Below are 15,971 nucleotides of genomic sequence, written 5' to 3'. Positions count from 1 at the left end.
TTCATTTCAGTCTGTCCACATTTTCCTTCTTTGCTTTCCCACAAAATCCTTCATCCATCTATTGTTTCCTCCTCCTCCTCCTCCTCCTCCTCTTCTTCCTTTTTCTTTTCTTCCTCCTCCTCTTCTTCCTCCTCTTATCCTTTGAATTTTTTTTAATCTTTGTTGTCCTTAATTTCTTTCTAAATCTTCTTCTTAACTCCTCCTCCTCCTCTTCTTCCTTCCTCTTCCTTCTCCTCCTCTTCTTCCTAATTTCTTTCTAAATCTTCTTCTTAACTCCTCCTCCTCCTCTTCTTCCTTCCTCTTCCTTCTCCTCCTTTTCCTAATTTCTTTCTAAATCTTCTTCTTAACTCCTCCTCCTCCTCTTCTTCCTTCCTCTTCCTTCTCCTCCTCCTCCTCTTCTTCCTTCCTCTTCCTTCTCCTCCTCTTCTTCCTCCTCCTTATCCTTTTAATTTTCTTCATCTCTGTAGTCCTCCTTAATTTCTTTCTACATCTTCTTCCTTTAATTCCTCCTCCTCCTCCTCCTCCTCCTCCTCCTTAAATCACCTTTGCTATCCTGTGTCTCTGACTCATTGATTAGAGTAGATGGCAGCAACAACAAACAGCCTAGTTAGGACCAAGAGGTCTGTTGATGTTTGCTTTTCCTTTGTACTCCTTCCTTTGTACTCCTCCTCCTCCTTAATCTCCTCCTCTTCTCTTCCTGCAGGGCCGTGACGGTGTGGGGGAGTGAGGAGGCGCTGGAGAACGAGAGGAAGAAGAGGGAGAAGGAGATCCGGCGTTACCAGCAGAGTAAGGACCCGCAGTGTTGCTTGGGATTGTGGCTTTGTAGTGCTTCATTCGCCTATTGTTTTGTTTTGTTTCGTTTATTGTTGGTGCGCATGTCATGGTTGTTGTAGTGTTTTTATTTATTTATTTTATTTATTTATTTATTTATTTATTTATTTTTTTTTTTTTTTGTGTGTGTGTGTGTGTGTGTTTTTACCATCTTCTTTGTTTGTTTTTGTTTTGTTGTGTCTTCGCAGTGTTCGGTTCATTCATCTATTGTTTTTGTTTTGTTTTGTTTATTTATTGTTGTCTGCCAGTTTCAGTTGTTTTTTTCTTTCATTTTTACTTATCCTCTTATTTTTTTCATTCCTTTTTCCTTTCCTTTTTCTTTTTTTCGCTTTGGTTCGGCCTGGTCTGCTTGTCCATGTCAGCCGTGTTTCTCCTTGTTTTCTCTCTCTCTGTGTGTTGCCTGTGAGTCAGCACTAGTAGTGTTCCTGCCACACCTCAGAGACAGCCACTAACAAGCTCTTCAGCCTGTGTGTTGACTTTTTGCACACTTGGTTCCATGTGGTAAAGCTTTCCATTCAAACAAACAGGATTAAGGAGAAGACTGTAATCAATTCACTTAACCCGGTAGCAGCGGGGATCATGTTTCTTAATGGTCCCTTGAAGCGAGAAAAATGAGTAAAAATCATCACTCACACAAACCATTTCATAATATATATCAAAGCATTTGTGATCAGATTATATATCATCTATTTTGGGGGGTTTATATCATGGCACAAATTTGGCCCGTTGCTGGTACACGGCAAAGCCACAAATTTGGCCTGTCGCTGGTACACGGCAAAGCCACAAATTTGGCCTGTCGCTGGTACACGGCAAAGCCACAAATTTGGCCCGTCGCTGGTACACGGTAAAGCCACAAATTTGGCCCGTCGCTGGTACATGGTAAAGCCACAAATTTGGCCCGTCGCTGGTACACGGTAAAGCCACAAATTTGGCCCGTCGCTGGTACACGGTAAAGCCACAAATTTGGCCCGTCGCTGCTACCGGGTTAACCTGGCTGAGTAGGGGAGGATGTTGCTGACTGGCTTCTGGCGGGCTGGACATGGGATGTCTCTGTCACCCAACACACTCGCCTGGCTAAAAAATCTTCATGTTTCTCTGCTTAGCTCATCTGTTACATAAGATATACAGAGTTGGTTGACAATATTGGATTAAGTAATAATTATAAAACATTTTCTCAGAACTCCGTTGCTAAAAAAGAATGTAATTATGGTGAGAATAGCACTTGATATTTATACATTTTTCACGTGTTATTAGTCTTTGCAGCCATTATGGTACCAGTTTTAGAATGAAATTTTTGCATTTGTGCATAAAATTCTCCAGAATACGATGGTACTTTCAGATTATAGAAGGAGAGCAATGTAAGATGAGGCAAGGAAGGATTTATAATAAGTTGTATAAACATGAATGTTATTTCTAACTTTAACTCACCATAATTCCTTTATTATTTTACCTGTTGAGTTCTGAAAAAGACTTTTAAAGTTGTACAATCACTGCTCAATCAACGGTGTCAACAAAATTTACCTGTCTTGTGTAACAGATGAGCTAAGTAAAGAAATGTGAATGTTTTCTGAAACTACTTGATTATGTTGGGTGATGGAGACGTCAGACGCCCCGCCCACCAACAGCCAGTCAGCAGCGCCCTTACCTACTCAGCCAGGGATCCAGCCACTGCCGGGAGGGATCCAGCTGCAGTAAATGAACTATATTGTGTTTCTCTGTGGGTTGGCGCCAATAGTATTCCTCCCTGAAAAGCTCTGCTCTTATAAAGGCTGACCTTCAAAGTTCTAAACTGACACTACTGTATTTCTTCAGCTGTTATTAAATGTTTCAAATGCCACACGGGGCCAGCCAGTAACAGCGTCTCAAACCTGTGTGTATACTTTCAATGGGTGAGGCATTCCATCGGGGTGAGTCAGGCACAAACAAACTGGATCAAGGAAGGTGTGTTGGGTGTGTTTGTCTGGGACGGTGACAATAATACAAACCTTCCCCCGCACCCCACGGCCGCCAGTAACAATGTGCCTTCTCTCGCTCTCTCTCTGTGTGTCTCCACCGTGCGTTGGCTTCAGTGGACGTGTTCCATGTCAAGCGCGCCGTCAAGAAGTTTTACATACTGCGCAACGTTATCAGGAGCTTGAGGCAGAGAGGTACAATGAATGGAACTTCCCTGTCACCTCTTATGCTTGGCCACTCATTCTGTCTGTCCGTCTGTCTATGGATGGGATTACACCTCCTCTTCTGCTTTCCTTCTGTCTGTCCATCTGTCTATGGATGGGATTTGACCTCCTCTTCTGCTTTCCTTCTGTCTGTCCTGGATGGGATTACACCTCCTCTTCTGCTTTCCTTCTGTCTGTCCGTCTGTCTATGGATGGGATTTGACCTCCTCTTCTGCTTTCCTTCTGTCTGTCCGTCTGTCTATGGATGGGATTTCACCTCCTCTTCTGCTTTCCTTCTGTCTGTCCGTCTGTCTATGGATGGGATTTGACCTCCTCTTCTGCTTTCCTTCTGTCTGTCCGTCTGTCTATGGATGGGATTACACCTCCTCTTCTGCTTTCCTTCTGTCTGTCTGTCTATGGATGGGATTTCACCTCCTCTTCTGCTTTCCTTCTGTCTGTCTGTCTGTCTATGGATCTCCTCTTCTGCTTTCCTTCTGTCTGTCTGTCTATGGATTTCTGCTTTCCTTCTGTCTGTCCGTCTGTCTATGGATGGGATTTGACCTCCTCTTCTGCTTTCCTTCTGTCTGTCCGTCTGTCTATGGATGGGATTACACCTCTTCTTCTGCTTTCCTTCTGTCTGTCCGTCTGTCTATGGATGGGATTTCACCTCCTCTTCTGCTTTCCTTCTGTCTGTCCGTCTGTCTATGGATGGGTCTGCTTTCCTTCTGTCTGTCCGTCTGTCTATGGATGGGATTACACCTCTTCTTCTGCTTTCCTTCTGTCTGTCCGTCTGTCTATGGATGGGATTACACCTCCTCTTCTGCTTTCCTTCTGTCTGTCCGTCTGTCTGTGGATGGGATTTGACCTCTTCTGCTTCCCTTCTGTCTGTCTGTCTGTCTGTGGATGGGATTACACCTCCTCTTCTGCTTTCCTTCTGTCTGTCCGTCTGTCTATGGATGGGATTACACCTCCTCTTCTGCTTTCCTTCTGTCTGTCCGTCTGTCTGTGGATGGGATTTGACCTCCTCTTCTGCTTCCCTTCTGTCTGTCTGTCTGTCTGTGGATGGGATTACACCTCCTCTTCTGCTTTCCTTCTGTCTGTCCGTCTGTCTATGGATGGGATTACACCTCCTCTTCTGCTTTCCTTCTGTCTGTCCGTCTGTCTATGGATGGGATTTCGCCTCCTCTTCTGCTTTCCTTCTGTCTGTCTGTCTGTCTATGGATGGGATTACACCTCCTCTTCTGCTTTCCTTCTGTCTGTCTGTCTGTCTATGGATGGGATTACACCTCCTCTTCTGCTTTCCTTCTGTCTGTCTGTCTGTCTATGGATGGGATTACACCTCCTCTTCTGCTTTCCTTCTGTCTGTCCGTCTGTCTATGGATGGGATTTCGCCTCCTCTTCTGCTTTCCTTCTGTCTGTCCGTCTGTCTATGGATGGGATTTCACCTCCTCTTCTGCTTTCCTTCTGTCTGTCCGTCTGTCTATGGATGGGATTTCACCTCCTCTTCTGCTTTCCTTCTGTCTGTCCGTCTGTCTATGGATGGGATTTCGCCTCCTCTTCTGCTTTCCTTCTGTCTGTCCGTCTGTCTGTGGATGGGATTACACCTCCTCTTCTGCTTTCCTTCTGTCTGTCCGTCTGTCTATGGATGGGATTTCGCCTCCTCTTCTGCTTTCCTTCTGTCTGTCCGTCTGTCTATGGATGGGATTTCACCTCCTCTTCTGCTTTCCTTCTGTCTGTCCGTCTGTCTATGGATGGGATTACACCTCCTCTTCCACCTCCCATTCCATTATGTCCCTTTTTTTCCCTCTCAATTTCTGTCACTGATTTCTCTCACCTCTTTCTCTGCCTCTGTCACTTCTCTCTCTTTCTCTCTCTCTTTCTCCCTCTCTGTCACAAGTGCAATTTCCTTTCACTTCCTCTTCTTCTTCTGCCATTGATCTCTTTCCCTCTCTCTGCCTCCTTACTGAATGTACTTTCCTCTCATCTCTTCGTCATCTGCTTCTCCCTCTCTATCTCTCTCTGTCTCTGTCTCAATGTAATTCTCTCTCACCTTATCTTCTGTCTTCACCACTTACCTCTTTCTCTCTGTTGTCTGTCTATATCCTCTCTATGTCCCATGTCCTCACTGTCTTTGCATCTGTCTGTATATGAATGTAATTCCTTCACCTCTTCTTCCTCTGCCAGGGATGAAGTATTCGCATTCAGTATTCATGTTCGAATACATTTGAATACCGTATTTGGGTGTTTTCGTATTCTTATTCAAATGATATTGAAAGAAATCAAAGTATTCTCATTCGTATTCAAATACAAGGGATAAGTATTCGAATTCTGCAAATAATCTGACAAATACTTCAAAATTTATTATCGGAAATAACAGCCGTTGTTCCTTACAACTCCAGCCTCCTGGGTGGACGTGTGATCATCGTGTGTTGTATATACAAGCGTATGAGCTCATTTTACTGTTGCATAAATTTAGAACAGTCAAGAAGTACTCGTATTTGTATTCGATTTCAAACCATTTCAGCGTTTTTGAATTTGTATTCGTATTCGTTAGAATTCGAAGTATTCGTATTCGTATTTGAATACACAACTCTGGTATTCACTCCATCCCTGTCCTCTGCCCCTTATATATCTTCCTCCTTCTTTGCCAGTCTGTCTGTCTCTGTCTATCTGTCTGTCACTCTCTGTCTCTGCTTACCCTGGGCTGTGTCACCTTGCTAAGTATAGTCAGTGCAGTGTTGACATAGGAGAGAGTAACCAGGAGAGCCAGCCAAGGGGCCTTAAGGGGAGGGTCTTAGTCTGGAGAATAGTACAGCTTAAGTTGCCTCAAATAGTGTAGTTGGAAGAGCATGCAATGTGTTAACTTTTTGTCATGTGTGTGTTTGGGTAGAAGTCTAGTGGTTTGTGATTTTTGTTTTGTTTTGTTTTGTTGTTTTTCTAGGTGAATCTGTGGAGGTTGTCTCGTTTGGATGTTGCTTGTCTTGAGGGCTACTACGGCTGCTAACAATAATGATAATCAAAATAATAATAATAATAATACTCTATATATAGCACCCTATTCTCCATATTGCTTTTTGCTCATTTTTTTAGTGCTGCCACCACCACACTGAGCTGTTGTTCGTCCAATAGATCATGTGGTTGCGGCAACACTACTTTCAATAAACACTCAGCCACTCAGGACTGTAGTTTATCAAGTTTAATTTCCATAGATTATCATATGAGGCTCACACCAAGAAAGCTGAGGTCATTACAACACTATACACCTCATATTGCTTTTTATACAAATATTACAAGCTTATTGGATAGTTATAGAGTTGTTATTGTTCCCTTGAGGCTTCGGATAGTGAGATAGTTAGTATGATAAGTTTTCCATCGAGTGCTAGCCAGACACGGGGTTATCGTAATCTGGAATCGCAATTGATTACAATCGATTACAGTTTTTCAAGTGATCATAATCATAATCGATTACCCTCTTGGTTTTTAAGTAAGTGTAATCTTAATCGAATACATTAAAAATGTAATCGTAATCGTGATTACTTTTGCGATTACATTTGCAAAGTTTCAGTTAATAGTTTCTTGTACAGCAAGTATGTGGTACTCTAAATATCTGAAGCAGATCAACCAATTAAATATTTAGTATGGTACATGTGTATCAAATTTGCACGATTGTAATCGCGATTAATACATCATGTAATCGTAATCATAATTGATTACACCTAATTTAATTGTAATCGTAATCGTGAAAATATGAAGTAATCGTAACCGTAATCAATTACATAACATAAGTAATCGCCCCGTGTCTGGTGCTAGTGTTAACATCATGATCCGGCACTTATACTTTTTTTTCCAATAAGGAAACATCAAGGGCAAGAAAAAAACAACAACAATGAAAATAATCCCACTGTTTCACCTTCAGTAGTAAAAGACTCGCCTGTCATCAGTACATTTCTCTGCCCTCGAAACATCCTTCAAAGCTGCTTACATTGCTTTTTACTCGGGGCTTTTTTTGTGTGGGATGCAGAGCGTTGACCCAAGATTTCCTTTGAGTTCTTTGAGTTCCGAGCCCCCCTGTCCACCCCTCACCCTCTCTTCTTGCAGCAGACATCTTCAACATCAAGCGCCTCCTTCGCGAGCACCGCCGTGACCAGCGCACGTCCCCGGAGCCCCAGCGCGCCAACCAGGGCCTCGACAGCTCCGGCAAGGTGGTCTGGGCCGCCGTGGTCATGTGAGTGTCGAGGCGCAGGGATTTTTTTTTTTTTTTTTTTTTTTTTTTATTTATTTTTTTTTATTGATTTTTTGATGGGCAGATTTTTTTGGTTTCCTCATTTATTTTATTTTATCCTATTTATTTCTTTTTTTTTCTTTTTTTTCTTTTTTTCTTGACTTTCCTCCTTTTCTGATTATATTTTTCTCATTTTTGTTTTTTTGTTCTTTTTTTTTTTTTTTGTTTCCTCCTTATTGTCACTTTTCTTCATCTTCTTTTTCTTCTTCTTCTTCATTGCCATATTATTTTCTTTAATCCACTGAAAATAAATAAATAAATAACAACCAAAACAATATAATAACAAAAAACAATGAAAATAACTAGCATCTCTTTCCCTGACCCCATCCCTGACCTCACCTCCTGACCCTGACCTCTCTACAGTAACGGCGCCAACCTGGTGATGAAGCTGGGTGCCTGGGCCTTCACGGGGTCACACAGCCTGTTCGCCGAGGCACTCCACTCCTTCGCCGATGTCACCAACCAGCTCATCCTCGCCTACGGCATACACAAGTCCAAGCAGGTGAGGGGCGTGGGCGTAGGGGGGGCAAAGGGTGGGGGGCAACATTGACAGATTATCATATTCACCACTTTGTATTTGCTGGCTTTTAATACTTAACCCGGTAGCAGCGGGGATCATGTTTCTTAATGGTCCCTCTAAGCGAGCTATAGCGTATGCCCGAAACTTTACTTCACCATAGCATTAGTTTTTCCACCTTCAGAAATATACGAAACATAGGAAGCTTCGTTATTCTGGTGCTCTGTAGAAAAACTGAAAACATCGGGAGTTCCTTAACCTGGTAGCAGTGACGGGCCAAATTTGTGGCTTTACCATGTACCAGCGACGGGCCAAATTTGTGGCTTTACCATGTACCAGCGACGGGCCAAATTTGTGGCTTTACCATGTACCAGCGACTGGCCAAATTTGTGGCTTTACCATGTACCAGCGACAGGCCAAATTTGTGGCTTTACCATGTACCAGCGACGGGCCAAATTTGTGGCTTTACCATGTACCAGCGACGGGCCAAATTTGTGGCTTTACCATGTACCAGCGACGGGCCAAATTTGTGGCTTTACCATGGCTTTACCATGTACCAGCGACGGGCCAAATTTGTGGCTTTACCATGTACCAGCGACCGGCCAAATTTGTGGCTTTACCGTGTACCAGCGACCGGCCAAATTTGTGGCTTTACCATGTACCAGCGACGGGCCAAATTTGTGGCTTTACCATGTACCAGCGACGGGCCAAATTTGTGGCTTTACCATGTACCAGCGACGGGCCAAATTTGTGGCTTTACCGTGTACCAGCGACGGGCCAAATTTGTGGCTTTACCATGTACCAGCGATGGGTCAAATTTTTGCCATGATATAAACCCCCCAAAATAGATGATGCATAAACTGATCACAAATGCGTTGATATATATTATGAAATGGTTTGCATGAGTGATGATTTTTTCTCATTTTTCTCGCTTCAAGGGGCCTTTAAGAAACATGATCCCCGCAGCTACCGGGTTAAATCTCTGTACACTCGTTGCCTCCACCATGTCATTTAATTCAGACTCTGCAATTGTAAGTAATAAAAAGGGAAAAGAATGATAGAAGAGAAAACGAAGCAAAGGAAATTGAATGCTGTGTAACCCATCCACCATCCATGTCTTTCCCAGCCTTAAATCATCATAAACAACAGAAGATAATGATACAAATAAACACAACACACCCCATAACACTGCCACATCCCTCTCAGAAATAAACACAACACACCCCATAACACTGCCACATCCCTCTCAGAAATAAACACAACACACCCCATAACACTGCCACATCCCTCTCAGAAATAAACACAACACACCCCATAACACTGCCACATCCCTCTTAGAAATAAACACAACACCCCCCATAACACTGCCACATCCCTCTCAGAAATAAACACAACACACCCCATAACACTGCCACATCCCTCTTAGAAATAAACACAACACACCCCATAACACTGCCACATCCCTCTCAGAAATAAAAATAACACCCCATAACACTGCCACATCCCTCTCAGAAATAAACACAACACACCCCATAATACTGCCACATCCCTCTCAGAAATAAAAACAACACACCCCATAACACTGCCACATCCCTCTCAGAAATAAACACAACACACCCCATAACACTGCCACATCCCTCTTAGAAATAAAAATAACACCCCGTAACACTGCCACATCCCTCTCAGAAATAAACACAACACACTCCATAACACTGCCACATCCCTCTCAGAAATAAACACAACACACTCCATAACACTGCCACATCCCTCTCAGAAATAAACACAACACACTCCATAACACTGCCACATCCCTCTCAGAAATAAACACAACACACTCCATAACACTGCCACATCCCTCTCAGAAATAAACACAACACACCCCATAACACTGCCACATCCCTCTTAGAAATAAACACAACACACCCCATAACACTGCCACATCCCTCTTAGAAATAAACACAACACACCCCATAACACTGCCACATCCCTCTTAGAAATAAACACAACACCCCATAACACTGCCACATCCCTCTCAGAAATAAACACAACACACTCCATAACACTGCCACATCCCTCTTAGAAATAAACACAACACACCCCATAACACTGCCACATCCCTCTCAGAAATAAAAACAACACACCCCATAACACTGCCACATCCCTCTCAGAAATAAAAACAACACACCCCATAACACTGCCACATCCCTCTAAGAAATAAAAACAACACACCCCATAACACTGCCACATCCCTCTCAGAAATAAAAACAACACACCCCATAACACTGCCACATCCCTCTCAGAAATAAAAATAACACCCCATAACACTGCCACATCCCTCTCAGAAATAAACACAACACACCCCATAACACTGCCACATCCCTCTCAGAAATAAAAATAACACCCCGTAACACTGCCACATCCCTCTCAGAAATAAACACAACACACTCCATAACACTGCCACATCCCTCTCAGAAATAAACACAACACACCCCATAACACTGCCACATCCCTCTCAGAAATAAACACAACACACCCCATAACACTGCCACATCCCTCTTAGAAATAAACACAACACACCCCATAACACTGCCACATCCCTCTTAGAAATAAACACAACACACCCCATAACACTGCCACATCCCTCTCAGAAATAAACACAACACACCCCATAACACTGCCACATCCCTCTCAGAAATAAACACAACACACCCCATAACACTGCCACATCCCTCTCAGAAATAAACACAACACACCCCATAACACTGCCACATCCCTCTCAGAAATAAACACAACACACCCCATAACACTGCCACATCCCTCTTAGAAATAAACACAACACACCCCATAACACTGCCACATCCCTCTTAGAAATAAAACTAACACACTCCATAACACTGCCACATCCCTCTTAGAAATAAACACAACACACCCCATAACACTGCCACATCCCTCTTAGAAATAAACACAACACACCCCATAACACTGCCACATCCCTCTTAGAAATAAAAACAACACACCCCATAACACTGCCACATCCCTCTCAGAAATAAACACAACACACCCCATAACACTGCCACATCCCTCTTAGAAATAAAAACAACACACCCCATAACACTGCCACATCCCTCTTAGAAATAAACATAACACACTCCATAACACTGCCACATCCCTCTTAGAAATAAAAATAACACACCCCATAACACTGCCACATCCCTCTTAGAAATAAACACAACACACCCCATAACACTGCCACATACCTCTTAGAAATAAAAATAACACCCCGTAACACTATCACATCCCTCTCCTCCCCCCAGAGTGCCGACGTGGTCCACCCATACGGCTACACCACCATGCGCTACGTGTCCTCGCTCATCTCCGGGGCCATGATCTTCTGCGTGGGGTCCGGCCTCTCCATCCAGCACGGCATACAGGGCCTGATGGAGCCTTCAGAGGTGAAAATCCAACACTTCTCACTGACTCGCTCCCAAAAATTAAAGTGAAAAAACAAACTAGCTGCACATTTTGATTAATATTAATCCGATGTTTAAAAAAGCAGGCGTATAAGTCCCCTCTTTCCCCTGTGTGTGTGTGTGTGTGTGTGTGTGTACATGTGCCGTGTGTTGCAGGTGGTGCCACTGTACTGGGCGTTCTACATCCTGGGCGGGTCGCTCATCACCGAGGGCGGCACGCTGCTAATGGCTGTCCACGCCATCCGCAAGGGGGCGCAGCACCAGCAGATGTCCTTCATGGAGTATGGTGAGTGTGGCAGACAGGCAGACAGACAGACAGATGGGGAGGCAGACATACAGACAGTCAGGCAGAGAGACGGACACACACACACACACACACACACACACACCGCACTAACACCACTCCCAACTAACTCCATCCCATAAAGTGGGAGAAAAAAGTCAAACTACTGAGGTGAGCATTAACATGTACTGGCAGCCTGCTGTCACAAGGCATATCCAATTTCGTGGATAATGTACGACAGCCTCCACATTGGAAATAGTCGTCATTAGCAATAATGTGCAGGCAACAATAACAAAATAAATACCTACTGTCAATTGTAGTTGATTTCTGAGTTGCAAATTATTAGCATTGTTGCAAAGAGCTGTCATGTTAATTTACTAGATCGCTGATTATAATTATTAAACAGTCTTGGCGCCGTCCACCACTGAGAAAATTAACAGACTTTATATAAACAAAACAGCTGTTTGAGACAGTACTGATATTTTTAACTCAAATCAACTATAATCAACAAAAGTTGTTATTGTTGCCTGTACATTATTAAACTGACGACTGTTTTCCACGTGTAGGCTATCACACGTTATCCATGCAGTCAGACATGTGGTGTGACAGCAGGTTGCCAGCACATGATAATGCACACCTCAGATTGGCTCAACTGACTATAGCCACATAATTTCTTAAATAATACCATTACGACATTTAAAAGATCTGCAGTCACTCCCAACCCTCCCTCTCCCCCCTTTCTCCCTCCTCCAGTGTTGCGAGGCCAGGACCCCAGTGTGAACGTGGTGCTGCTGGAGGACATGGCGGCGGTGGTGGGCGTGGGCGTGGCGATGGGGTGCATGGGCCTCACCTCCCTGCTGGGCTCACACATCCCTGACGCCATCGGGTCCTGCCTTATTGGGGGCATTCTGGCGTGTGTCTCTGGTTTCATCATCTATACCAATTCTGCCGCGCTTGTTGGGAAGTACGTGTGTGTGTGTGTATTTACCTAGTTGTGACGTACAGGAAAAGAGCTACATTCGCGCTGTCCCGTCTCCATATCCGCTCTTGTCCAACTTTTCCTCAAAATCATGAATGTTTCTTTGTGTGTGTGTGTGTGTGTGTGTGTGTGTGACATGTTGTTAGGTGAGAGCAGAAACCAAAGATAAAGATGGTAAGACAAAGGTAAAGGTGGGAGTATATGCTATTGCTGCGTGTGGCCTCAGTGCTCATCTCCGTCACATTGGCCCCTGGAGTCTAAGGTGGGAGGGAAACCTTAACCCCACAATGCAGGGCCAGTGTGACATCCAGGCATGGTTGCTAGATTATCATACTCAGAGCCGCGTATTCATCTTTTTCTGGCCCTTAACTGTTGCCAAGAAACACCAATAATTAACCATTTAAATGATAACCATATATGAAGGCAGTTATTTGGGTGACGAAAGCAGTTTTGGGGTCGGAAATCGGCAAACATAAGAGGCAGAGTACGACAACCTGGCAACGTTGCATCCAGGCTACCACATCTTACCTTCCCCAGGTTTACCAAGGTACCCATTTATCGACTAGCCCAGCAGAGAGAATGAACAGCTGGGCGGGCAGCACACCAACTGCCTGGGCTGGAAAATCAAACCTGGGCCTTCAGATTCATAGTCAGGGACACTAACCACTGCACCACTGAGGAGTAGTATAAAGGGAAGGGAAGGGGAAAAGATGGGAAAGCAAAGAAAATTAAGATAATGGGAAGGAGATTAACCTGATAGCAGCGACGAGCCAAATTTGTTGCATTACCGTGTAGCAGCGACGGGCCAAATTTGTGCCATGATATAAACCCCCCAAAATAGATGATACATAATCTGATCACAAATGCTTTGATATATATTATGAAATGGCTTGTGTGAGAGGTGATTTTTTCTCATTTTTCTCGCTTGGAGGGACCATTAAGAAACGTGATCCCCGCTGCTACCGGGTTAAGGACAAAGATGAGGGAGACAAAATGGAAGGGACAAGAGGGAAGAGAAGACGACAATCCAATGTAAAAAAGAAAAAATCTAATGGCCCTTTTATCATCTGTTTTTGTCATGCCTTAGAGCTGATGCCTTTCACCTGTAAAAAACCTCCCTTCTGTCCCTCCCCCGGCAGGTCCATCACGCAGCACCACCTTGAGAATATCAACGAGGACTGTTTCTGTCATGCCTTAGAGCTGACTTCTTTCACGTGTAAAAAAAACTCCCTTCCGTCCCTCCCCCTTAGGTCCATCCCGCAGCACCGCCTCGAGAAGATCAACGAGGAGCTTGAGGGCGACGTGCTGATCCGCGCCATCTACGACGTGAAGGGCATCGACATGGGCACCGGGCTGGTCAGGTACAAGGCAGAGGTGGACTTTGACGGCCGGGAGCTGACCCGCGGATACCTGGACCAGCAGGACCTGGAGGCCTTGCTCAAGGTGTGTGTGTGTGGGGGGGGGGATAAGTGAAGGGGAGGGAAGGGGAGGGGTGGATGGGGAGAGAGGAGTTGGGGAGGGGAAGATGAAGGGGAGGATAGGGAAAGATGAGGGAGGGGATAGAGGGGAGAAGAAGATAAGGGGAAGAGGGAGGGGGAAGGGGGGGATTGGAGGGAAAGATGGAGGGGAGGATAGGGAAAGATGAGGGAGGGAGTAGAGGGGAGGAGAAGATAAGGGGAAGAGGGAGGGGGAAGGGGGGGATTGGAGGGAAAGATGGAGGGGAGGATAGGGAAAGATGAGGGAGGGAGTAGAGGGGAGGAGAAGATAAGGGGAAGAGGGAGGGGGAAGGGGGGGATTGAAGGGAAAAAAATGAGAAAAAAATCAGGTGGAGAAAAGAGACAAGATGAAAGAAAAGGAAGGATGAAGTGGAGGAGGGATGAGGTAGAGAAAAAAGGAGAAATAATATGAAGAAAATAAGGGAAATAATGAAAGGGAGGGAGGGATGAGGTGGAGGGAAATGAGAAGGAGGGAAGAGATAGAGTAGAAGGAAGAATAAAGTATAGGAAAGGATAGTGATGATAACCTAACGCTCCTCTCCCTTCTTGCCTTCCATTCCCTTATTCCCTCCCTTCCCCCTTCCTCCCTTCCCACTCTCACTCCCTTCCTCCCTCCCCCTCTCCTCCTTCCCCTCCCCTCACACAGGAGATGCAGAACCTGAAGACCATCGAGGAGGTTGAGGCGTTCCTGTTGAAGCACGGGGAGAACATCGTTGACAGCCTTGGCGAGCAGGTGGACAGGATCGAAACCATACTGAAGGTGAGGGATGGGGGAGGGGGTTGTGGGGGGGGTTAGAGTTGTGTTTGTGTGGTGGGGGGTGAAGGGTGAGGGTTGTGTATAGGGGTAGTTGTGTGTTTGTGTGTGGATGAGAAGGGGGTTGTGTGCGAAGGAGTGGAGAGGGGGTTGAGGTTGTGTGTGTGTGTAATTGTTTGTTTTCTCTAGAATTAGGATGTGTTTGTAACTAATATTGCTACTACTACTACTACTACAACTACTACTACTACCAATAAGAGTGATAAGAATAAAAAGAAGAATGCATAAGAAAACAGAAAATGAGATCTAAGAATAAAAATAATAATAATAATAACAACAACAACAACAACAACAACAACAACAACAACAATGCCTAACCTCCTTTCTTTTCTCTATTTTCAGAAAAGTCACCCAGAAATCCGACACTGTGATCTTGAAATTCTGTAAAAAAAAGGAAAAGAGAGAGAGAGAGAGAGAGAGAGAGAGAGAGAGAGAGAGAGCGCGCGCGTGTGTGCGTGCGTGTGTGTGTGTGTGTGTGTATAGGACAGGGAAGAGGAGGAGGCAGACAGAATGTGATATGTATAGTAAAATATAGGCATTAAAGAGAGAGAGAGAGAGAGAGAGAGAGAGAGAGAGAGAGAGAGAGAGAGAGAGAGAGAGAGAGAGAGAGAGAGAGAGATCATTAATATAGATTCTCATTACATAAACAGTTCCAAGAGATTGCTAGGTAGTATATTATATGTGTGTGTGTGTGTGTTTGTTTTATGTCATTTTTCAATTATTTTTATTAGCATTCTTTTCTCATTACTACATTTTATTTATTGATCGATTTATTTGTGCCATTTTACTAAGTAGGACATCTTGCTCTAATGCTCTAGGTTCCCACTCTCTCCTAAGGCCAAAGAGGAGGTTAGTCAGACTGGTGGTTGTGTTCCCTTCCCAACCCTCAATTCTTCCCTTGTACTCTTCACAGTGCTGTCCTCATTCACATCCGTTCATATCCCACTCAGCCTGACTCTTTCTATAGCCTTCCACTCTTTCCAAAGGCCACAAGGGAGGTTAGTCAGACTGGTGGTTGTGTTCCCTTCCCAACCCTCAATTCTTCCCTTGTACTCTTCACAGCGCTATCCTCCTCATTCACATTCATTCATATCCAACTCAGTCTGACCCTCTCTCTAGGCTCCCACTCTTTCCTAAGGCCAC

General features: G+C 44.4%; 1 protein-coding gene across 6 annotated transcripts in view; it reads left to right on the top strand.

The window, feature by feature from the left end:
• The window catches only part of LOC127005684 (zinc transporter 9-like), a 36,494-nt gene extending 21,036 nt beyond the window's left edge, over window positions 1-15,458 (top strand). For 3 of the 6 annotated variants that reach the window (XM_050874783.1, XM_050874782.1, XM_050874780.1), the window contains exons 5-14: window positions 704-786; window positions 2,901-2,978; window positions 7,086-7,212; window positions 7,633-7,771; window positions 11,101-11,238; window positions 11,413-11,542; window positions 12,293-12,503; window positions 13,769-13,961; window positions 14,661-14,774; window positions 15,171-15,458. In XM_050874783.1, coding sequence (XP_050730740.1) covers window positions 704-786; window positions 2,901-2,978; window positions 7,086-7,212; window positions 7,633-7,771; window positions 11,101-11,238; window positions 11,413-11,542; window positions 12,293-12,503; window positions 13,769-13,961; window positions 14,661-14,774; window positions 15,171-15,215 — 1,258 coding nt within the window. In that variant the 3' untranslated portion in view covers window positions 15,216-15,458. The remainder of the gene's footprint in view (window positions 1-703; window positions 787-2,900; window positions 2,979-7,085; window positions 7,213-7,632; window positions 7,772-11,100; window positions 11,239-11,412; window positions 11,543-12,292; window positions 12,504-13,768; window positions 13,962-14,660; window positions 14,775-15,170) is intronic. The other 3 variants (XM_050874781.1, XM_050874785.1, XM_050874784.1) reach the window with 3 other exon arrangements.
• Window positions 15,459-15,971: the final 513 nt, after the last annotated feature.

Source organism: Eriocheir sinensis, chromosome 30 (assembly GCF_024679095.1).
Source record: "Eriocheir sinensis breed Jianghai 21 chromosome 30, ASM2467909v1, whole genome shotgun sequence".
NCBI lineage: Eukaryota > Metazoa > Arthropoda > Malacostraca > Decapoda > Varunidae > Eriocheir > Eriocheir sinensis.
Note: the sequence above shows the minus strand (reverse complement) of the source record. Positions and strands in the feature narration are given on the sequence as shown.